The sequence below is a fragment of the Leptodactylus fuscus genome, chromosome 1 (assembly GCF_031893055.1).
Source record: "Leptodactylus fuscus isolate aLepFus1 chromosome 1, aLepFus1.hap2, whole genome shotgun sequence".
Classification (NCBI taxonomy): Eukaryota; Metazoa; Chordata; class Amphibia; order Anura; family Leptodactylidae; genus Leptodactylus; species Leptodactylus fuscus.
Genome location: NC_134265.1, coordinates 360,033,819 through 360,060,629, shown reverse-complemented (window position 1 = coordinate 360,060,629; position 26,811 = coordinate 360,033,819). Strand labels below are relative to the sequence as shown.

The following is a 26,811-nucleotide window of genomic DNA, read 5'->3' as shown; positions in this document are numbered from 1 at the left end:
AGAAGCCGTCTGATGGCTCATTCTGTCAATGTCATCTCCATTATCCTAAGGGCTAATAAACTGATAAGCAACAGAGATAACACTCGGAGAGAAGCCTCAGGCGGCAACTCAGACGGATCCTCTGAAAAGGGAACACAGTAGCTTGCCCTATATGGGAACAAATCAAACAGCAGAAGAAGATAATGACTATGTAGGACAATAGTCGGGGGAATCCTAGGATTTGGGGGGGGGGTTTGTCCAGGTAATTATTTATAATATATTTTTATAATTACTACTGTAATATATTAAATGAAACCAAGCCCAACATATACAGAAACTCTAGAACCAAGACCAAAAAATGGTGGGGCCAGCTTACATTGTCATATGTTCTTCACCCATCGGCATTGTAAAGGTCTTGAGCCTTTGTTCACCGCCAATACCTCACATTAGACTAAAGATCTCAAAATCCACCAGCAAACCGTGTACTGTATAGTTGATGTTTGGCCGACAATCGTTTTGTATATCTTGTGAAATAAAAGTTGGGGCGTGTTGATTTTCATTTGCTCAATCTGGAGAGCAGAGGAAACTGGTAGATACAATACCAACGTCACGGTCTTCTATGTGCTAGTAATGGCTGGGCTAGAAGTGGTGGTGCAAGTGACACCAATAGACAATCATTGGCCTCACGTGTCCAATACCAGTGGCAGATTAGTAGTCACATGACTGGTACCCAACATGAGACCCCCAAGGGCAATGATTGTGCATGGCGGTCACCTGAGCCCGGAATGAGAGACCTAATTCTAGAATGGAGGACGGGGAATAGGTGACCATTGCGTCATATCTTAGCCCCCCCTGGTTTTCCAGTTTACCTCGAATCCCTTTGACGTTTGGCAAAACCAAGTGTACATGTATATAGGAACAGGGCGACAGCTATTAAAGATGTAGGCCCCCTTTAGGCCGGGTTCAGATGGGAGTTTTATGGACCAGATGTTGAAGCAGGAAGCCAACTCAAATCCGGTACAAAAGGCGCTTCCCGCTGTCTCGGATTCCAACAGTCACGGCCTTCTGCTCTAGATTAGGCCCAAATGAATGGGCCTAGTTGGGAGGGATTGTTGCGACAGAAACAGGGCAGGTCACTCATGGAAAAAGAAAATGGCCAGCTCCCATTGAAGTGAATGGGAGGCGTTTTTTTGAGCTGGATTTTGACGCGGATTCCGTCTGAACTCGGCCTTAAGATTAAATGTCAGTCTTCCCAGATTGGGAGTGGGGGGTTCCATAAAAACACCTGTGTCCAAAACTTATATGTATAGTGGTAACAGAAGGGGATTTGCCCCTCCATGGGCCTACACTTGTCTTACACTCCAAAGCCACCAGAATAATATTAAAAAAAAGCAAAATGTCCAAATCTTTTTAACTTTTTATTACTGAACTCTATAAAATTGTTGTACTGATTATTTTAAGATCACAAAATACACAACATTAAATTTTAATATATGACACATAATATTATGTACATACATCGGAAAAAAACAGACACATGACATATAAAACAAGAGACACGATCATTGGGCATCAATTCATAATAACCAAAATAATAATAATAATAATAATAATAATAATAATAAAAATAATAATAATAATAAAAACACAAGTGCTTCTTTTAATATTAAAAATGACAGCTATATAAACATATTAATATCTGAACAATGTGTACAAAGACAGGGCAAACCATACTTTACTAATAACAATTATTTAACAACAGGAGGGGGGGGGGGCAAAAACTTTATACTAGACAATCTATCTGGAATATAACAAAAATAGCGCTTAGAATAGTTTATGGGGGAGGGGCCATGTCAGCGAACGTTGCGTAGAAAACGGTGAATTGGACAAGTGAAGGATAAAAGTCGATATTCAAAGTGCTTAGTCTGCAAATCTATCGCAGGGCGGTGGAGGGATGTTACGCTGTCGTCGCGCTCGATGACAAGGTCGGGTGTTTTTGTAAAATGGATCTGGTTATATCTCTATATCATATAAAACTATATAAGTGTATAAATCTATCCAGATACATGGAGATCAATGATATAGCTATACGCTGACTGTTATAAATTTGGAACGGTTCCGCCACAGAGCACAAGTGAGCAAAGGAAAGGAAAAATTTGGACTTTGTTCATGTTCAAGCTCATAGACGTCTGAACTGGTTCCCAAGTTGGAGGTCCTCTGGTGAACCAAATGTTGGACATAACAAGGCTCATGAGGTCCAACAGGCACCTCCTATGAAAGTGGCTTATCACGTTCCATGGACAACCTGTTGGTACCCGCGATGTTTGATGGAGGTGAATTGGCACGTAAAATCGATTCGATGTACTTGTTCTTGTTCTGCTATGGCCGGGACCTCGGAAAGATTCGCTCCGGTGGGGCAAAGTGCCTCAGTCTACATTGGACGAAACCTGAGTGGATAACATTATCGTTGTTACAATTGGTTTCAACTTGAGTTAAGAGGTGCAAGATGACCAGCTCTGAATTTTTTTTTTTTTATGGTGTTGTGGGTGCCTTCGTCTTGAGCCAAGAGTCAACATGAGGAAGGATATATCTAGTCTAACCAATGGACACGTATGGCACTGGACAACATGGAAAACCAAAAACATTGGTCAGGACATGGGCAATTTCTCTTTGGAGGTTGAAGGGATGGACTGATACTGTGACGCAACAGAAAGCATTTGGGACTGACGTGTAACCCCACCAGCTTTATGTTTTCATAGAGTGAATAAATAGTATATAAATAATACACAGGGTAGCAGAAAGGTTGCACTCCAGTGACTGCTATTTTTTTTCCGTCTAACAGCAACCCCATTAATATGAGACTTCTCTAGCTTACGTATTACCAGATATCCACATAGATATGAATCCAGGCATATTCTAACAACGCTGTGATGATTACTAAAGTCTTTGCCCCGTTACGAGAAGAAGATAGAAAAAGGTCTAAAAAACAAAAAGTTTTCCAATTTTCGAACAAAATTTTTTTAGACTGTATTGAGAATATAATGTCTGTATAGTCGTCTGTAACTTAGTCCTATGTGTATGTTACAATGAATGAAAAATGAGATAGAATTAAAGATCTGAAATTCAAGAACACGGATTCTGGAATGTGACAGCCAAATCCTCTCGAAACTCTTAACACTTCAACCATGGCCTCCAAGAATGGTACAAAGAAGATTACCAAATCTAGATAATCTGGCGAGCCTATTGGCTATGGATTACCCTGTTATGACTATATATTTTGGTTAAGGTTTTGGTATGTACATGTAAGGACAAGCGTTGTATGGGCAGCGTGGTCCAAGAGCTAAGCCACCAGCAATGTTACAAAAAATTGTCATCATAGCAAAGGCCACTAACCGATCAAAAATAGGAATGTCGTAGAGGTAAGATAAAAGGATCACTGGGTCCTGGCTCTCGACTGGTGGGGAAACTTACTGGCCTACCAGAATAGCGGCTAAATAAGACCTTGGTCAGATAAGGCACTGGCCTCTAAATCTAGAGATCTTAGATAAATCCTCATGGTCTACATGTATATGTTCTTCAATATCACTCCCAGCCGCGTAGGCTTCCTCAAAAGTCTCTCATCAGAACTATTGTATGAGAGAAGATATTAGAAAAGTCATGCAGTATTGGTATAACCAACCAGCCAAGAGTAGATAGAAGACCACATGGTCCAACCATGTTCATCACCAAAGTGCTATAATGGGACGGGGAGAAGACCTATCAGTGGTGTCCACCTTTAGCTTCAAACCTTATTGGAAAGAACATTCTGTGTTTCCAGTGATTTCGCTGGGTCCTCTATTCCGGATCTTGACCACCATGGTTGTAATGTAAACTTGCATTTAGAAAACACTCGATCTGTTGACCCGTTACAACAACCTTTTTTTCCCCTCATAGACAATACAATAAGGCAGGTCTAGAAACAACAGTAGGAAAACCCTGGTATCCCTGATGTGTGTAACACTGAAACAAGCTTTTGGAATAAAGATGAAAAAAAGCAACTTTAAGGGAAGGTCTTGTAAACAGCTGAAGACCACCCAAGAATCCCTCAATACGGAGATCAACCAGCGTGGCAATAATTCTTTCATCGAGTCAATTTCCAGCTGGTGTTCTCCAAGTGTCCTTCTCTGCAGCAGGATTCATAAATACAGGACCTGGGTCCATTATGGTGTCACTTAAAGTATATATGTTAATATATTTAAGTTAAGCATTCCACAGAGATAATATTCATGGTTTGGTGGCTCGGTATACTTTAGTTAGTATTACGGATATATTTTTCTTGGTCATTACTCTGATTGTTGATTGTGTGCTTATTTCCCAAGTTGCCTTCTTCTTGATGAAGTTACTGAAGGCTACACTGTTGCTCCCAACATGGCTTCTGTCTCCGTCACGATTTCATTTTGGTTGGAATCGAGTCCGTAAAATCTGACTTTTAGTTCACCGGCTGGATGGACCACAGGGACTGGCATGATTTTTGGAAAAGTTCTGGTTGCCAGTTCAAACCTGCTCATGCTGGCCAATTCTATTGTCAAGGTCTTCAAGAAAAGTTTGGCCAATTGTTTGCCCAAGCAGTTCCGTATTCCACCACCAAATGGCAAATAATGGAACCTGCCATCTTTGTCTTCTGTACGATCCTGGCCAAAGCGATCAGGATCAAAGACGTCAACATCCTTGAAGACCGGAGCTGTGTCGTGCGTGTCTCTGATGCTGTACAAGACGCTCCATCCTTTTGGAATTTGGAAGCCCTGTTAATGGGGAAAACAAAGTAATGCTGTTAGAATAATCCCTGATATGGGGTCACCAGATCACCAGTTTTTAGTATTTGAGAACTTTTGGTCAGTCTCTGGTTCCATTGCTTCATTAATGATATTGACGGCCCCTCATTTAGACTTAGAGGTCACATGTGGTATTCAGGTTCCCTGCACTGCAGTGAGGACATAGCCAGAAGACCTCATCACTGGAGCAGAGGAAACCGAGACTGAGGCAAAGGACCAGGTCATCAACGTTAGGTTCAAGAAGTTGTGAGTCTCCACTACTTACATCCAATTCAAAGGTCTGCAGCACTGTCCGGTAGCCTCCTGAGATGGGACTGAAGAGCCTCAGTAGCTCCTTAATGACGCAGTCCAGGTAGTGCAGACTGTTGATGGTATCCACACGTAAAGCCCCCTCACAGACACAACCATTATGGAGGATGCCATTGCCTCTAAGCTCTTCCCTCAGCTTCTCCAAGACAGCCGGGTGCTTAAGAAGTTGCATAATAAGTGAGGTGCTGGCACTTGCTGTGGTGGCATACGATGCAAATATCAGTTCCAAGGTACCATCCTGTGGGTGGAAAAAAGTAATGTGTTAAGAGAAACATATCTCCAAGATCCAACATTGGCTGTCTACCATATGAAATGTGCTTGGATGAATATGTGTCGTTACACGGACACGTGACTGACTCCATTGCTTTCAAAGAAATCGTCTACATGCTAAGTCTCTCTTCAGCGGTTGCCATTCAGCAAACAGCCTAGATACTTGGCACAGAAATCAATTTGGGGAACGGCCAAATTGTCCGAGTAGGATTCCTCAACATGTAATTGATTTATGGTGTCTGCCATCACCGCCATATGATGTCACCAGATCTGAATCCAGCATTGTGAGCTAATCTCCTGCCATTCTTGAGAAACTTACGACTTTCAGGCAAGAACAAGCAGGACACCTCCTCTCCAGCCTATGCGTCTCACAAGGAGGAAAACTGCAGGGAAGCTCGTAAGGATTACTGGGATAATCCAAGTCATTAAGTAACACTTACATCTTTGCTAAATCTACAAGCGCAACCAGTGCTTCAAACTTGTGACTTCATACTCAAGAGGCAGCGAGAACCTCCACAATAAACCTCACACCAATAACACTGACTTCATCCAAAGTATAATAGTTATCGGAATAATCCATCTGTACCAGGCATGAGTCTATGGTCAAGGTGGACACCAAAGTACTATCTCAATTGAGTACTTGAGATAAAGAGACGACCCCTTTAATACAAAGATAGACAATGACTACTGGCCACTACCAAAAAGTGGCTGGTTTCTCCACCTTCACCCATATCTCAAGGAGTCAACATTAAGCAGATCTATAAGATACTTGCTTTCATTGATGGCTTCTTACCTTCAGCTCCTGCATAGTCAACTCATTGCCATGCTCCTTCCCACTCTCGATCAGAACATCTAGAGCATCCGTATAGTCTTTGCCTTGTGTATTTTGTAGCTTCTCCTGGATAGCTTTGTCCAGGCCCTTCAGTAGAGTTTCTCGAGCTCGAATACCCTGTAGAAGAGAGAGATAGAGAACATGACTGTCTACTCAAGAGGATCAAATATGGGTTGATACAGGATTGATTGGCCAATGGCTATGTCTACCATCTTACCCTAAAATAGTTACTATCCATCTTACCCTAATATAGTTACTATCCATCTTACCCTAATATAGTTACTGTCCATCTTACCCTAATATAGTTACTATCCATCTTACCCTAATATAGTTACTATCCATCGTACCCTAATATAGTTACTGTCCATCGTACCCTAATACAGTTACTATCCATCTTACCCCTAATATAGTTACTATCCATCGAACCCTAATATAGTTACTGTCCATCGTACCCTAATATAGTTACTATCCATCTTACCCTAATATAGTTACTATCCATCTTACCCTAATATAGTTACTGTCCATCTTACCCTAATATAGTTACTATCCATCTTACCCTAATATAGTTACTATCCATCGTACCCTAATATAGTTACTGTCCATCGTACCCTAATACAGTTACTATCCATCTTACCCCTAATACAGTTACTATCCATCGTACCCTAATATAGTTACTGTCCATCGTACCCTAATACAGTTACTATCCATCTTACCCCTAATATAGTTACTATCCATCGAACCCTAATATAGTTACTGTCCATCGTACCCTAATATAGTTACTATCCATCTTACCCTAATATAGTTACTATCCATCTTACCCTAATATAGTTACTATCCATCTTACCCTAATACAGTTACTATCCATCTTACCCTAATATAGTTGCTATCCATCTTACCCTAATATAGTTACTATCCATCTTACCCTAATATAGTTACTATCCATCTTACCCTAATATAGTTACAATCCATCTTACCCTAATACAGTTACTATCCATCTTACCCTAATATAGTTACTATCCATCTTACCCTAATACAGTTACTATCCATCATACCCTAATATAGTTACTATCCATCGTACCCTAATACAGTTACTATCCATCTTACCCTAATATAGTTACTGTCCATCTTACCCTAATATAGTTGCTATCCATCTTACCCTAATATAGTTACTATCCATCTTACCCTAATATAGTTACTATCCATCTTACCCTAATATAGTTACTATCCATCTTACCCTAATATAGTTACTATCCATCTTACCCTAATACAGTTACTATCCATCTTACCCTAATATAGTTGCTATCCATCTTACCCTAATATAGTTACTATCCATCTTACCCTAATATAGTTACTATCCATCTTACCCTAATATAGTTACAATCCATCTTACCCTAATACAGTTACTATCCATCTTACCCTAATATAGTTACTATCCATCTTACCCTAATACAGTTACTATCCATCATACCCTAATACAGTTACTATCCATCGTACCCTAATACAGTTACTATCCATCTTACCCTAATATAGTTACTGTCCATCTTACCCTAATATAGTTACTATCCATCTTACCCTAATATAGTTACTATACATCTTACCCTAATATAGATACTGTCCCTCTTACCCTAATATAGTTACTATCCATCTTACCCTAATATAGTTACTGTCCATCTTACCCTAATATAGTTACTATACATCTTACCCTAATATAGTTACTGTCCATCTTACCCTAATATAGTTACTATCCATCTTACCCTAATATAGTTACTATCCATCTTACCCTAATATAGTTACTATCCATCTTACCCTAATATAGTTACTGTCCATCTTACCCTAATATCGTTACTATACATCTTACCCTAATATAGTTACTGTCCCTCTTACCCTAATACAGTTACTATCCATCTTACCCTAATACAGTTACTATCCATCTTACCCTAATATAGTTACTATACATCTTACCCTAATACAGTTACTGTCCATCTTACCCTAATATAGTTACTATCCATCTTACCCTAATACAGTTACTATACATCTTACCCTAATATAGTTACTGTCCATCTTACCCTAATACAGTTACTATCCATCTTACCCTAATATAGTTACTATCCATCTTACCCTAATACAGTTACTATACATCTTACCCTAATATAGTTACTGTCCATCTTACCCTAATATAGTTACTATCCATCTTACCCTAATACAGTTACTATCCATCTTACCCTAATATAGTTACTATCCATCTTACCCTAATACAGTTACTATACATCTTACCCTAATATAGTTACTGTCCATCTTACCCTAATATAGTTACTATCCATCTTACCCTAATATAGTTACTATCCATCTTACCCTAATATAGTTACTATCCATCGTACCCTAATATAGTTACTATACATCTTACCCTAATATAGTTACTATCCATCTTACCCTAATATAGTTACTATCCATCTTACCCTAATACAGTTACTATCCATCTTACCCTAATATAGTTACTATACATCTTACCCTAATATAGTGAATATCCATCTTACCCTAATACAGTTACTATCCATCTTACCCTAATATAGTTACTATCCATCTTACCCTAATATAGTTACTATCCATCTTACCCTAATACAGTTACTATCCATCTTACCCTAATATAGTTACTGTCCATCTTACCCTAATATAGTTACTGTCCCTCTTACCCTAATATAGTTACTATCCATCTTACCCTAATATAGTTACTGTCCATCGTACCCTAATATAGTTACTATCCATCTTACCCTAATACAGTTACTATCCATCTTACCCTAATATAGTTACTATACATCTTACCCTAATATAGTTACTGTCCATCTTACCCTAATATAGTTACTATCCATCTTACCCTAATATAGTTACTATCCATCTTACCCTAATATAGTTACTATCCATCGTACCCTAATATAGTTACTGTCCATCGTACCCTAATACAGTTACTATCCATCTTACCCCTAATATAGTTACTATCCATCGAACCCTAATATAGTTACTGTCCATCGTACCCTAATATAGTTACTATCCATCGTACCCTAATACAGTTACTATCCATCTTACCCCTAATATAGTTACTATCCATCGAACCCTAATATAGTTACTGTCCATCGTACCCTAATATAGTTACTATCCATCTTACCCTAAAATAGTTACTATCCATCTTACCCTAATATAGTTACTATCCATCTTACCCTAATATAGTTACTGTCCATCTTACCCTAATATAGTTACTATCCATCTTACCCTAATATAGTTACTATCCATCGTACCCTAATATAGTTACTGTCCATCGTACCCTAATACAGTTACTATCCATCTTACCCCTAATACAGTTACTATCCATCGTACCCTAATATAGTTACTGTCCATCGTACCCTAATACAGTTACTATCCATCTTACCCCTAATATAGTTACTATCCATCGAACCCTAATATAGTTACTGTCCATCGTACCCTAATATAGTTACTATCCATCTTACCCTAATATAGTTACTATCCATCTTACCCTAATATAGTTACTATCCATCTTACCCTAATACAGTTACTATCCATCTTACCCTAATATAGTTGCTATCCATCTTACCCTAATATAGTTACTATCCATCTTACCCTAATATAGTTACTATCCATCTTACCCTAATATAGTTACAATCCATCTTACCCTAATACAGTTACTATCCATCTTACCCTAATATAGTTACTATCCATCTTACCCTAATACAGTTACTATCCATCATACCCTAATATAGTTACTATCCATCGTACCCTAATACAGTTACTATCCATCTTACCCTAATATAGTTACTGTCCATCTTACCCTAATATAGTTGCTATCCATCTTACCCTAATATAGTTACTATCCATCTTACCCTAATATAGTTACTATCCATCTTACCCTAATATAGTTACTATCCATCTTACCCTAATATAGTTACTATCCATCTTACCCTAATACAGTTACTATCCATCTTACCCTAATATAGTTGCTATCCATCTTACCCTAATATAGTTACTATCCATCTTACCCTAATATAGTTACTATCCATCTTACCCTAATATAGTTACAATCCATCTTACCCTAATACAGTTACTATCCATCTTACCCTAATATAGTTACTATCCATCTTACCCTAATACAGTTACTATCCATCATACCCTAATATAGTTACTATCCATCGTACCCTAATACAGTTACTATCCATCTTACCCTAATATAGTTACTGTCCATCTTACCCTAATATAGTTACTATCCATCTTACCCTAATATAGTTACTGTCCATCTTACCCTAATATACAGTTACTATCCATCTTACCCTAATATAGTTACTATACATCTTACCCTAATATAGTTACTGTCCATCTTACCCTAATATAGTTACTATCCATCTTACCCTAATATAGTTACTATACATCTTACCCTAATATAGATACTGTCCCTCTTACCCTAATATAGTTACTATCCATCTTACCCTAATATAGTTACTGTCCATCTTACCCTAATATAGTTACTATACATCTTACCCTAATATAGTTACTGTCCATCTTACCCTAATATAGTTACTATCCATCTTACCCTAATATAGTTACTATCCATCTTACCCTAATATAGTTACTATCCATCTTACCCTAATATAGTTACTGTCCATCTTACCCTAATATCGTTACTATACATCTTACCCTAATATAGTTACTGTCCCTCTTACCCTAATACAGTTACTATCCATCTTACCCTAATACAGTTACTATCCATCTTACGCTAATATAGTTACTATACATCTTACCCTAATACAGTTACTGTCCATCTTACCCTAATATAGTTACTATCCATCTTACCCTAATACAGTTACTATACATCTTACCTTAATATAGTTACTGTCCATCTTACCCTAATATAGTTACTATCCATCTTACCCTAATATAGTTACTATCCATCTTACCCTAATACAGTTACTATACATCTTACCCTAATATAGTTACTGTCCATCTTACCCTAATATAGTTACTATCCATCTTACCCTAATATAGTTACTATCCATCTTACCCTAATATAGTTACTATCCATCGTACCCTAATATAGTTACTATACATCTTACCCTAATATAGTTACTATCCAACTTACCCTAATATAGTTACTGTCCATCTTACCCTAATACAGTTACTATCCATCTTACCCTAATATAGTTACTATCCATCTTACCCTAATACAGTTACTATACATCTTACCCTAATATAGTTACTGTCCATCTTACCCTAATATAGTTACTATCCATCTTACTCTAATATAGTTACTATCCATCTTACCCTAATATAGTTACTATCCATCGTACCCTAATATAGTTACTATACATCTTACCCTAATATAGTTACTATCCATCTTACCCTAATATAGTTACTATCCATCTTACCCTAATACAGTTACTATCCATCTTACCCTAATATAGTTACTATACATCTTACCCTAATATAGTGAATATCCATCTTACCCTAATACAGTTACTATCCATCTTACCCTAATATAGTTACTATCCATCTTACCCTAATATAGTTACTATCCATCTTACCCTAATATAGTTACTATCCATCTTACCCTAATATAGTTACTATACATCTTACCCTAATATAGTGAATATCCATCTTACCCTAATACAGTTACTATCCATCTTACCCTAATATAGTTACTATCCATCTTACCCTAATATAGTTACTATCCATCTTACCCTAATATAGTTACTATCCATCTTACCCTAATACAGTTACTATCCATCTTACCCTAATATAGTTACTGTCCATCGTACCCTAATATAGTTACTATCCATCTTACCCTAATACAGTTACTATCCATCTTACCCTAATATAGTTACTATACATCTTACCCTAATATAGTTACTGTCCATCGTACCCTAATATAATTACTATCCATCTTACCCTAATACAGTTACTGTCCATCTTACCCTAATACAGTTACTATACATCTTACCCTAATATAGTTACTGTCCATCTTACCCTAATACAGTTACTATCCATTTTACCTTAATATAGTGAATATCCATCTTACCCTAATATAGTGAATATCCATCTTATAGAGGTTTTGTCATCTTCTGGATCAATACTATACAATTACGTTACACTTGACGTTTATTCACCTTACCAAGGACGTGACTATGTTGTGCTACTTCTTCCCTGAACACCCCGGCCCACACTTAGACTATCATTTTTGGCAGGTAACATAATGCCACAGGGGTTATGACCTCCCGTCTCACACAATTGCCTCTGAGCGCTCCATCAGCTATTTACGAGGCAGAAGAAATAATGCCGTCTATTCCTTGCACGTCTCGCACTGCCCTCAAACCCATTAAAATGCAGGTATTTCCAAGGTAAGGATAATATGTCTCCGAGTTCCAAGACTTACGAGGCTTTTCCTGTAATCCTAAATTACAGAATTAGCCGGCTTCACCTGTTAGTCATGAGCCAGGAATGGCATGTCAGCTCAGCCTCGGAGATAATGAGATTCTTAACTAAACAGATAGAAGAGCCATGCTCGCTCCTTGGATGTCACCGCACTACTGCGGCTATGGTCCAACAAGGCATCACTGCACAGTATGGCAGAAACTTGGCCAATAATCCATTATTCAGCATCAATTCAGGCTATTAATATACCCTGCCATGGACTGATATCATATAGAAGCTTTCATGAAGACGGTGGAGGAATCTAGAACACACCAAAGGTCTGGGAATTAGAATGCACCAGACCTGGATTCTATAACACACCTGAGACCTGGAATCTAGAAAATACATAAGACCCGGATTCTAGAATACAACGTGAGGCCTGGATTCTAGAAGACAGACAAAACCGTCACTCTAGAATACATAGAGGTCCTGGATTGTAGAATACACATAGGAACTGGAATGTAGAAAGCATATAAGAACTGGACACCAGAACACACCTGGGACCCAAATACTAGACCTGGACTCTAGAACACATGAGACCTACAAGCTAGAATATACATGAGGCCTAGATTCTAGACCAAATATGGAATGAAGAACAGGCCTTGGACATGGACCATGAGTTATGATATTATTGGCCACTTACCCTTCGGTAGCCACTGAATGGCACATCCACCGGTAGAGAGAAGACGTTCTCTACAAACTGTTGAAAGACCTGGAACAGGTGGTTGAGCTCTTCATCAGAGAGCCTGAACCCGAGCAGGACCCGAATCGCCATACGGAAGGTCAACTTTTGCGCCTCACAGTAGACGTTGATAGACCCGGGATGACTGCTCCACACCCTCAAGGTGTCTTGGATCACCAGCTGTATTTTTGGAAGGTAGGTCTCCAGAGCCTCATGGCTGAAGATTTTGGAGAAGACCTGTGGATGACAAGATAATGACACCATGGGTCACTTTTTTTCGAGAACCTTTTAGACGTATTCATAACAGTAAGGACATGGCAAGATCAACAATGAGGTCTGTAACGCCTACTCCGCCATCAGGCTGCCAAGTCTAGCACGGGCGTAGCGTTCCTCCATGGTCGCTTGGAGACCGCTGAGCTAGAATCCAACATAAGCGTGGAATTCCTGGTGCCAAAGTAAAGTTCAGCTTCTTGAAACATGACTGACCAAGAGTAGAAGAGCAAAATACGGCAGGATATTTGTCAGTCTGACCTCGTAAGAAACACAAGCAATGTATGAATTGAAGAATTTCCCCACCAGTCAGCAGCCGTCAGGACATGTAAGACTTTCCTGGCGCCGGCCCTATTTTCACAATACTCCTGTTTACCGAGGTTTGGTACGATATCATGTCTGTCCTTTTTATCCATAATAGAGAGATCCCAGCAGTCAATGACTAAATCTTTCCAAGAGTGTCTCCTGCAAACACCGAGGATTACGACCACAGTATAATGTCCCTTCCCCGTATACAAGTGCACTGACAGAAATAGACTCCTGATACGGTACATGCTGCAAACTAATAAAAGGGATGGCATTTCTTAATAAAGACAAGAGCTGGAAAACCTACTGCTCATACATGTACAGTGTAATGTCCAGCGAGGTGCATGTTGTGAAATATAAGTAGTGCACCCCCTAGTGTACAATATAGGAACTGCTCCCCCTGTGCCTGCTTGGGTCTACTCTGCACCCTGAAAATTGTACAGGTGGAAGTAAAAGATTCTGTTATATGTTGCTTGTTATGTTAGATTCTGTCCTGTGCACCCTGACTACACCTGGATTATGTAACATCACATAAAATATGAGACCATAATGTAATGGTCTGATTATGCTAATCCTGTGTACCGGGGTGCAATGCTATGCTTATTCCAGTCTTGTGCACCAGGGTGCAATGCTCTGCTTATCCCAATCTGGTGCACCAGGGTGCAATGCTCTGACGATCTCCATCCTGTGCACCATGGTGCAGTGCTCTGACAATCTCCATCCTGTGCACAAGGGTGCAATGCTCTGCTTATCCCAATCCTGTGCACCAGGGTGCAATGCTCTGCTTATCCCAATCCTGCACATCAGGGTGCAATGCTCTCCTTATCCCCATCCTGTGGACTAGGGTGCAATGTTCTACTTATCCCAATCCTGTGCACCAGGGTGCAATGCTCTCCTTATCCCCATCCTGTGGACTAGGGTGCAATGTTCTACTTATCCCAATCCTGTGCACCAGGGTGCAATGCTCTCCTTATCCCAATCCTGCACACCAGGGTGCAATATTCTGCTTATCCCAATCCTGTGCACCAAGGTGGAATGCTTTGACAATCTCCATCCTGTGCACCAAGATGCAATGCTCTGCTTATCCCAATCCTGCGCACCAGGGTGCAATGCTCTGCTTATCCCAATCCTGTGCACCAGGGTGCAATGCTCTCCTTATCCCCATCCTGTGGACTAGGGTGCAATGTTCTGTTTATCTCAATCCTGTACACCAAGGTGGAATGCTTTGACAATCTCCATCCTGTGCACCAGGATGCAATGCTCTTATTATCCCAATCCTGTGCACCAGGATGCAATGCTCTGCTTATCCCAATGCTGTGCACCAGGGTGCAATGCTCTGCTTATCCCAATCCTGTGCACCAGGGTGCAATGCTCTGCTTATCCCAATCCTGTGCACCAGGGTGCAATGCTCTGCTCATCCCAATCCTGTGCACCAGGGTGCAATGTTCTGTTTATCTCAATCCTGTGCACCAGGGTGCAATGCTCTGCTCATCCCAATCCCGTGCACCAGGGTGCAATGTTCTGTTTATCTCAATCCTGTGCACCAGGGTGCAATTACTCTGACAATCTCCACCCTGTGCACCTGGGTGCAATGTTTTGCTTATCCCCATCCTGTGCACCAGGGTGCAATGCTCTGCTTATCCCAATCCTGGGCACCAGGGTGCAATGCTCTGATTATCTCTATGTGTCTTGCAAACACTTAATAATATCTATAGACATAATGGAAGACATAATCTAAGATTACTAAAATCTATTCTCCTCTATATACTACAACATGACCTGATCACTGTACATGACCATAAAGCAATTCTATTATACTGACTATCCTCTGTAGTAACTATGTAATATATAGTGCATTACCACCCCCAATATACCTAATATATACATTTCACTATTATATTATATACATAGAGCACTACAACCTCTGACAATACTGTATAGATAGAGCACTACAACCCCCAACATGGCCATAATACAATTCTATTATACTGTAACATTTGGCACTACAACCCCCAGCATGGCCACACACACTAGGTATGGACAGGAACAGTGTATAGATATATACAGTGTATATGATGACCTGCTCTATGGGGTAACCCATACTAGTACTGCCGCCTTGGGCTGGGGTCTCCCCAGGGTCCTCGGCCCCTTCCCCTCTCTCATTTCTGTCCTCCGTCAGTCACTAATAAGGAGCTTTTTATTCTAGACATTTGGAGATTCCTGCCTTCCCCACAGGAAGAAATCCTCGCACAATCTCCGCCAAGCTGCATCATAAAAATAGAGGGATGAGTAAAGACTGTGATATAAATAGGAGCTCGGCGGGCGCGCAGACAGCGCTCTGGGGTGGGATTGCCACTTTAAGAGGCTGGTAAAGGAGGGGTCCACTCCTGGGTTACTGCAGTTCATCCAGCACGTGCCACAAGTAGCATACACACAGCAGCAGACACCGCCAGGGATCCCTTAAGAGGGCTTGCTATTGTTTGGCTGCTTCCAGCCAGAGCGCTGAGAGTCTGCAAACTGGATGGGGACCACCGGGGAACCTTTACGGTTAACCCCTTCCATGCCTCCACATAGTCGTAAACTCTCCTGGTTCCTGATCCTGCGTCCATTCATAGGCTTCGATTTATATTCCAAGATAAAGGACACAAGGCCTCTACATAGGTAGAAGAAACCTTTAGGGTTCCTTAGGGAGTCAAAGAAGACATAGGCACTGATAGATCGTTACAATGTATCAGGGCAGGAGAAATGTATCAGTGAGGAGAAAAGACTGAAAATCAGAAAAAGTTGTCTATTCACCCCATACACTGCTTATAGAAACTATACACCCCATACAGTGCCTATAAAAATGTATACACCCCATACACTGTTTATAAAAATGTATACACCACATACAGTGCTTATAAAAATGTATACACCCCATACAGTGCCTATAGAAACTATACACCCCATACAGTGCCTATAAAAACTAAACACCCCATACAGTGCCTATAGAAATGACACACCCCATACAGTGCCTATAGAAACTATACACCCCATACAGTGCCTATAAAAACTATACACCCCATACAGTGCCTATAGAAAGTATACACCTTATACAGTGCCTATAAAAACTATACAACCCATACAGTGCCTATAAAAATGTATACACCCCATACAGTGCCTATAGAAACTAAACACCCCATACAGTGCCTATAGAAAATATACACCCCCATACAGTGCCTATAGAAACTAAACACCCCATACAGTGCCTATAGAAACTAAACACCCCATACAGTGCCTATAGAAATTAGACACCATACGGTGCCTATAAAAATGTGTACACCCTATACAGTGCCTATAGAAAGTATATACCCATACAGTTCCTATATAAAGTTTACGCCCCACATATTATTTGTATTGCTATACCTATACTATTACACCCTCTATACAGTGTCTATAACACATTTTCACCTATATAGCGCCTATAAACATTATCCACTCCATTATATTCTTTAGCCCCCGCCATATCATACTTGATACTTTAAGTACAATTATGTTCTCTACTGTCAGGTGGGCGGTCCTTCTCATTCTCCTGTAGACTAGACCCGCCCACCTGACAGTAGAGAACATAATGGTGCTGAAAGTATCAGGAATGATTGCTTGGGAATGGTGGGAGGTGAAGAAGAAAATTCCAACTACCCCAGAACTACTGAAGGATGGAAAGTGCAGGGGGCGGTGAAAGGTCCTCTTTACAATGGAGTCATCCTGCAATGGGCCCCTGGACACGGCGGTCACATCTCCTACCTCTATGGTGTGTGCGCTCCTGGGCACTGATAGGAACCCTGGAACCTGATATTACCCATGTTACAGGGAGGACAGTAATCACATCAAACTTCATTTTGCCTCTTACCTTTCTTTTATGCCGATGGATATCTCCAATAGAGTTTGACAGGCTGTTGGGCCCCAGTAACATCCGTGTGCTGCGGGGCCACTCTGCACTGACTAGGTGGTGCTCCCCCATCAGGATCTTCCTGACATTGTCAGCTCCTGTCACCCTGATGAGTGGACGACCCAACAAGTGAGTCTTGAAAACGCTGCCATATTTTTCTCTTCTGGAGGACTGGAAATTGGAGCCCTAAAAGATGGATAAAGAGGTGGATCAGTGGTTAAAAGAGAGGTTAAAATAAAGACCAGGGCGTAATATAACCAAAAACAACAGCAATAACAACAACTACAGCTATAACAACAGGAACAACTACAACAACAGGAACAGGAACAAATACAGCAACAACAACAGGAACAACTGCAGCAACAACAACAGGAACAACTACAGCAGCAATAACAGGAACAACTACAGCAGCAACAACAGGAACAACTACACCAGCAATAACAGGAACAACTACAGCAGCAATAACAGGAACAGGAACAACTACAGCAACAACAACAACTGGAACAACTGCAGCAGCAATAACAGGAACAACTACAGCAGCAATAACAGGAACAACTACAGCAGCAACAACAGGAACAACTACACCAGCAATAACAGGAACAACTACAGCAACAACAACAGGAACAACTACAGCAGCAATAACAGGAACAACTACAGCAGCAACAACAGGAACAACTACACCAGCAATAGCAGGAACAACTACAGCAACAACAACAGGAACAACTACAGCAACAACAACAGGAACAACTACAGCAGCAACAACAGGAACAACTACAGCAGCAATAACAGGAACAACTACAGCAGCAATAACAGGAACACCTACAGCAGCAATAACAGGACAACTACAGCAGCAATAGCAGGAACAACTACAGCAACAACAACAGGAACAACTACAGCAGCAATAACAGGAACAACTACAGCTACAACAACAGGAACAACTACAGCTACAATAACAGGAACAACTACAGCAGCAATAACAGGAACAACTACAGCTACAACAACAGGAACAACTACAGCAACAATAACAGGAACAACTACAGCAGCAATAACAGGAACAACTACAGCTACAACAACAGGAACTACTACAGCAGCAATAACAGGAACAACTACAGCAGCAATAACAGGAACAACTACAGCTACAACAACAGGAACAACTACAGCAACAATAACAGGAACAACTACAGCAGCAATAACAGGAACAACTACAGCAGCAATAACAGGAACAACTACAGCTACAACAACAGGAACAACTACAGCAACAATAACAGGAACAACTACAGCAGCAATAACAGGAACAACTACAGCTACAACAACAGGAACAACTACAGCAACAATAACAGGAACAACTACAGCAGCAATAACAGGAACAACTACAGCAGCAATAACAGGAACAACTACAGCTACAACAACAGGAACAACTACAGCAACAATAACAGGAACAACTACAGCAGCAATAACAGGAACAACTACAGCTACAACAACAGGAACAACTACAGCAACAATAACAGGAACAACTACAGCAGCAATAACAGGAACAACTACAGCAGCAATAATAACAGAAAATAACAGCCATGTCAACAGCAGCCCTCTCTACAACAATGTTAATAATTAATATTAATCACAATAAACTTGATAAATATAATAATAATTGACCTTTACTGAGCAATTCAGATAAACGTATTAATAGTGAGTCCCCCAGGGGGCGCTGAAGAGCTGCCAGGAATGTCCGACTCTCCAGCTGGGGGTCCAGTAAATATTCTCATGAATCCTGTATTTGATACACTCGGCACATTCTGCACATACTGATGTATACACTCGGGAGACCCCTGCCAACCTAAAGGGTTCAGTGGGAATGTTGTGGGGTGCCGCCGGGTAGTGACACCCCCTCCTCTAATCCCTACTCATGCAGTTACCACAACTCCAACCATCTAATTGTATTAATACATTTTTTGTAGATTTTGCGCCTATTTTTAGTTTTCGGTTCCTCTGTCGCTGTGAGCGTCTTCTCCTGCACTAAATCCTGTTTATTGGTGCATTGCCCAGTCCTAGGGGAGGGGACGTGGCCTGTCCAGAGTGGCAGCATTGTGCCCGCCATCGGTGACCGTGGCAGTGCGAGCGGCCAGCTGGCCCCTGGCAGATACAGCCATGGATGGTGTAATTACTGGAGGTGTTTGGCTGCGAAGGGTCTCGACGACGCAGAGAAACAGATGTGTCTGGTTCTGCAGACTGGCAGGCGGAATAGTGAAAGGTGCATTGTCTGGGGTCACATACGGAGCTGCAGTCGGGGTGTGAAAGGTTACAAAGCAGCGATCTCAGTCATTACAAGGTTTTCCCTCTGAATCCTCAATTACCAGAACTTGGAAAACCTCGGCCGCTGCTGCTTCTTCTAAAAAATAAAAAAATATCCACCTAAAACCTCCCAACCCCATCATCTGGGAAGGTCCTCCATTGCGTGGAATGCTACCCAGCTTTCCCAGACACCAGAATGGCAACCTCTTCCAGTTACAGACTGTATTTTGGTGGCAATGCTCTGCAGAGATGGAAAGTGTTCCTTTGAGGTTGTGGTCTGTCCCTGCACGAGGCGTGTAATGTGACAAAATACACAAACATACCAGCGCTGCCCACGTCATCACACCAGAAAAACACTCGTCTTATAAACAATATGACCAGATGGAAAATAGATGAGAATTAGAAACTGTCCTGGTGCGGGGACACGCCAAGCCTCCGCTCCCCTCCCCCAACCATGACTACAGGACTTCAGACGTCTCGTGGCTCAGAGGAGAGTAGTCTGACCCCTAAGCGAGCTGACCCCGAGGTGTTATAATGATCATAGAAATGATGAAGGTCCAATTCACATGGGACTGACCGCGAGGTCTATGAGCGGGACTTGCAACTAAACATCCTGCAGGCTCAAAGCTTTTGCCACTGTTGTGTAATATCAATGTCATTGACTTTCCTACATGGTATGACCAACCAGTCTCTATGGTATGACCAACCAGTCTCTATGGTATGACCAATCTGCATATATGGTATGACTAACCAATCTCTATGGAATGACCAACCAGTCTCTATGGTATGACCAACCAGTCTATGGTATGACCAAACTGTCTCAATGGTATGACCAAGCAGTCTATGGTATGACCAACCAGTCTATGGTATGACCAACCAGTCTATGGTATGACCAACCAGTCTCTATGGTATGACCAACCAGTCTCTATGGTATGACCAACCAGTCTATGGTATGACCAAACTGTCTCAATGGTATGACCAAGCAGTCTATGGTATGACCAACCAGTCTATGGTATGACCAACCAGTCTCAATGGAATGACCAATCTACCTCCACGATATGACCAACTTAACTCAATTGTACAACCAACCTGTCTCCATGGTATGACCAAACTGTCTCAATGGTATGACCAACCAGTCTCTATGGTATGACCAATCTGCATACATGGTATGACCAACTTAACTCAATTGTACAACCAAGTAGTCTCCATGGTATGACCAAACTGTCTCAATGGTATCACCAACCTGCCTACATGGTATGACAACTGACATGCCTCAATGGCATCACCAACCTACCTACATCGTAGCACCTATTTACCTCAATGGTAAGACCATCTTGTCTTCACAATATGACCAACCTGCCTCCATGGTATGCTCTACCAATCTCTATGGTATGACCAATCTATCTCCATGATATGACCAACTTATCTCAACTGTATGACCGACCTGTCTCCATGGTATGACCAAACTGTCTCAATGGTATCACCAACCTGCCTACATCATATCACCAATTTACCTCCACGATATGACCGACCTACCACCACAGTATAACCAACCTGCTGCCAGCATATAAGCAACCTGCCTCAATGGTATGACCAACTCACCTCCACCACCTGGTAAAGAAGTCAACCAAGACTAGCCTATGTGGACATGAATCAAGAAGATGCCATGGAGCATCTCAAGTCCCAAATGTGCACAGATTCTGGAGGATCTCAGAGAAAGCTGAGAACATTGAGATCATAAAATGAAGAGAAAACCTTCTTCTACTCCAACACCATGCAACATACATGACTTTGTCCGGCACCCCATTCTATAGGATTATATTTTACTCTTGTAGATTTCATTGAGGGCTTCACCAAACTCTAGTAGACTCCTCGCCTGTTCTGGCCTTGGTCCTTGGGATCTCTGACATCTCCCATTAGTATCCCCCTCCTCCCGCCTTGGCTCGGACACAGTTTTCTGCTATGTTACGCTGCGCGGTCTCTAGGATAAATATAAATCTGTTATGGTACATGAAGAATGACTGCGAGCTCTGTGGACCATACCATTATGTCGCCTCCCCCCCGGCTCTAACGCTCGGCATCATGAAAACAAATAAGCGTTAATATAATATAAATATGGAGGTAATGTAAGCGCCTCTGTTGCTTGTAGAGAGAAAGAAATCCTCCAGGGTCCTGCAGGCAAACAGAAGTGCGGTTGTGAAGTTCTCAAAGTTCAGGTGACCGTGTTTCTGATCTACGTAAATATAATTAAAGTCGTTTTTGTGCCATTAATAAAGAGATATTTGTACAACATTTCCACAGCAGCACAAAGACCGCCTTTATGTGGTAGCTGCTCCGACCCGAGTCCAATTTATACAAAAAAAAAATTAAAAAAATTGTATTTTTAGCCTTCAACTGTTTTTGGATGGAGCCTGTGGAAAAAGGAATCTACCCTGTGCTGTCCCCGTGCAGGAGCCCGCCGCGCAGGCCCAAGGAATCCGTATAACAGGCAGAAGGGGCAGATGAGGAGGTGTCCCAACTGACTGGGATATAACTAGGAGAGTAGGAAGAAGTTCTGCAGCAGCTGAGGTAAAGTATGATGAGGGAGGTTCTGCAATAGCTGAGGCCTGTATGATGAGGTTCTGCAGCAGTTAGGATTGCTTACAATGTATCCTTCAGAAGAATATGTGAACGGAAGGAGGGGCTTCTTAGCACCCCTCCCCCAACACCAGAGGTTATGCAGCAGTACAGGTCACTGTACCCCGCAGCAGTACAGCACACACCACCCTGCAGCATTACAAGACACACCACCCTGCAGCAGTACAGCACACACCACCCTGCAGCAGTACAGGATACACCACCCTGCAGCATTACAAGACACACCACCCCACAGCAGTACAGGATACACTACCCCGCAGCATTACAAGACACACTACCCCGCAGCAGCACAGGATACACTACCCCGCAGCAGCACAGGATACACCACCCCACAGCAGTACAGGATACACTACCCTGCAGCAGTACAGGACACACCACCCCGCAGCAGTACAGGACACACCACCCCGCAGCAGTACAGCACACACCACCCCGCAGCAGTACAGGATACACTACCCTGCAGCAGTACAGGATACACCACCCTGCAGCAGTACAGGATACACCACCCCGCAGCAGTACAGGATACACCACCCTGCAGCAGTACAGGATACACCACCCTGCAGCAGTACAGGATACACCACCCTGCAGCAGTACAGGATACACCACCCTGCAGCAGTACAGGATACACCACCCTGCAGCAGTACAGGATACACCACCCCGCAGCAGTACAGGATACACCACCCTGCAGCAGTACAGGATACACCACCCTGCAGCAGTACAGGATACACCACCCTGCAGCAGTACAGGATACACCACCCTGCAGCAGTACAGGATACACCACCCTGCAGCAGTACAGGATACACCACCCCGCAGCAGTACAGGATACACCACCCTGCAGCAGTACAGGATACACCACCCCACAGCAGTACAGCACACACCACCCCACAGCAGTACAGGATACACCACCCTGCAGCAGTACAGGATACACCACCCTGCAGCAGTACAGGATACACCACCCTGCAGCAGTACAGGATACACCACCCCGCAGCAGCACAGGATACACCACCCTGCAGCAGTACAGGATACACCACCCTGCAGCAGCACAGGATACACCACCCTGCAGCAGTACAGGATACACCACCCTGCAGCAGTACAGGATACACCACCCTGCAGCAGTACAGGATACACCACCCTGCAGCAGCACAGGATACACCACCCTGCAGCATTACAAGACACACTACCCCGCAGCAGCACAGGATACACCACCCTGCAGCATTACAAGACACACTACCCAGCAGCAGCACAGGACACACCACCCCACAGCATTACAAGACACACTACCCAGCAGCAGTACAGCACACACCACCCTGCAGCAGCACAGGACACACCACCCCGCAGCAGCTCAGGACACACCACCCCGCAGCATTACAAGACACACTACCCTGCAGCAGCACAGGTCACTAAACTCTGCAGCAGTACAGGATACACCACCCTATAGCAGTACAGGATACACCACCCCGCAGCAGTACAGGTCACTAAACTCTGCAGCAGTACAGGACACCCCAGTCTGCAGCAGATGCAGCTCAGCCTTGGGGTCAGTGTCATGTCCTTGGCTGCCTGGCCTGGTGTATAACAGGAGGGCCTTTCATACATGTCCCTCCAGCTGACACACACTGCAGATGTGGACTCCTGTATATCCATATACACAGCTGGTGACATTGTACCCATATTGTGGACTATTCTGAAGCGGGTGTCTGTGCCCCCCCTGACAGCCTCAGCTCTCACTGTGCCACCCCTGCTGTCATTCCTGGGTTTGCTCTGTGCTGTACATTTGTTTTGGCTGCTTGTGAAAACAGATGATGGGCGACACCTATTGGTCACACCGGGTACTGCAGCCCTGTCTGCCAATATTTCCTTATCTGATCTGATCTGATCTGATTTGGTGACATCACCAGAGTTGTCCTCATTATTACAGTAATGGTCACCATTTGGGGCAGCTCTGGTAGTGAAATGGTCGCCTCTAAATAACACCTTATGTAATGCCATCGCCTGTATATATGGATACCTGTCTAAACTTCTCACAGCTGAGGGTTTGTACAGTTATCAGACAGTAGAGAGGAAGCAGAAGATATGGATAGCAGAAAGGTATATATAGTGGAATAAACTATATAATGTATAGCCCAGCCATGTAATAATATAATGTTCACATCATCAGCGATATAATATCACGTATAGACCCGCGATATAATGATATAATACGTAGACCTGTGTGATAGTAATATAATAATATAATGTACAGCTCGGCTATATAAGCATATCACGTATACAGCAGCTCTATAATAATATCATGTACTGGAACAGACTATAACTATATAATGTAATGATCAGGTATACATTTACATAATGTGTGGAGCTTGTATATTATGTATATGTATATATATATATATATATATATATATATATATATATATATAGTGCAATATAATCATACTGTACACCGCACAGGTGCACTACATAGTACACTGATACAGAATCTTATTTTAAGTAGGCCTGGTATATGATAAAGTATAACCTATAGATATGATACATAATCATACTATAGATATACACAATATAGACCTTATACATGTCATGTATAGACCTGGTATATAACATACAGATGTTATATATAGACCGTGTACATGTCACATATAGACCTGGTATATAACATACATATATGATATATAGACCGTGTACATGTCACATATAGACCTGGTATATAACATACATATATGACATATAGACCATGTACATGTCACATATAGACCTGGTATATAACATACATATATGACATATAGACCTTGTACATGTCACATATAGACCTGGTATATAACATACATATATGACATATAGACCTTGTACATGTCACGTATAGACCTGGTATATAACATACAGATGTGATATATAGACCTTACAGATAGATATAACATACAGATGTGATATATAGACCGTGTACATGTCACGTATAGACCTGGTATATAACATACATATATGACATATAGACCATGTACATGTCACGTATAGACCTGGTATATAACATACATATATGACATATAGACCATGTACATGTCACGTATAGACCTGGTATATAACATACAGATGTGATATATAGACCTTGTACATGTCACGTATAGACCTGGTATATAACATACAGATGTGATATATAGACCTTGTACATGTCACGTATAGACCTGGTATATAACATACATATATGACATATAGACCTTGTACATGTCACGTATAGACCTGGTATATAACATACAGATGTGATATATAGACCTTGTACATGTCACGTATAGACCTGGTATATAACATACAGATGTGATATATAGACCTTGTACATGTCACGTATAGACCTGGTATATAACATACATATATGACATATAGACCTTGTACATGTCACGTATAGACCTGGTATATAACATACAGATGTGATATATAGACCTTGTACATGTCACATATAGACCTGGTATATAACATACAGGTGTGATATATAGACCTTGTACATGTCACGTATAGACCTGGTATATAACATACAGGTGTGATATATAGACCTTGTACATGTCACGTATAGACCTGGTATATAACATACATATATGACATATAGACCTTGTACATGTCACGTATAGACCTGGTATATAACATACATATATGACATATAGACCATGTACATGTCACGTATAGACCTGGTATATAACATACAGATGTGATATATAGACCTTGTACATGTCACATATAGACCTGGTATATAACATACAGGTGTGATATATAGACCTTGTACATGTCACGTATAGACCTGGTATATAACATACATATATGATATATAGACCTTACAGATAGATATAACATACAGATGTGATATATAGACCATGTACATGTCACGTATAGACCTGGTATATAACATACAGATGTGATATATAGACCTTGTACATGACGTGTTCAACTGGAAGAAAAGTAGCGCAGCCCACGGCATGGAAATGGTTACAGAGAAAAGGAGTGGGGGAGGGAACCGGTAAACTATCAGTAGTGGAATTAGGGTAGGGGGAGGGGTGAA

At 41.5% G+C, this 26,811-nt stretch overlaps 1 protein-coding gene across 2 annotated transcripts in view; it reads right to left on the bottom strand.

Moving 5' to 3' along the window:
• Positions 1-1,619: 1,619 nt before the first annotated feature.
• CYP26B1 (cytochrome P450 family 26 subfamily B member 1) overlaps positions 1,620-26,811 on the bottom strand; it is a 74,195-nt gene continuing 49,003 nt past the window's right edge. For both annotated transcript variants that reach the window (XM_075261804.1, XM_075261805.1), the window contains 5 exons: positions 17,817-18,041; positions 13,313-13,588; positions 6,163-6,318; positions 5,056-5,337; positions 1,620-4,760 (listed from right to left, as the gene is read on the bottom strand). In XM_075261804.1, the coding sequence (XP_075117905.1) occupies positions 4,368-4,760; positions 5,056-5,337; positions 6,163-6,318; positions 13,313-13,588; positions 17,817-18,041 (1,332 nt within the window). In that variant the 3' untranslated portion in view covers positions 1,620-4,367. The remainder of the gene's footprint in view (positions 4,761-5,055; positions 5,338-6,162; positions 6,319-13,312; positions 13,589-17,816; positions 18,042-26,811) is intronic.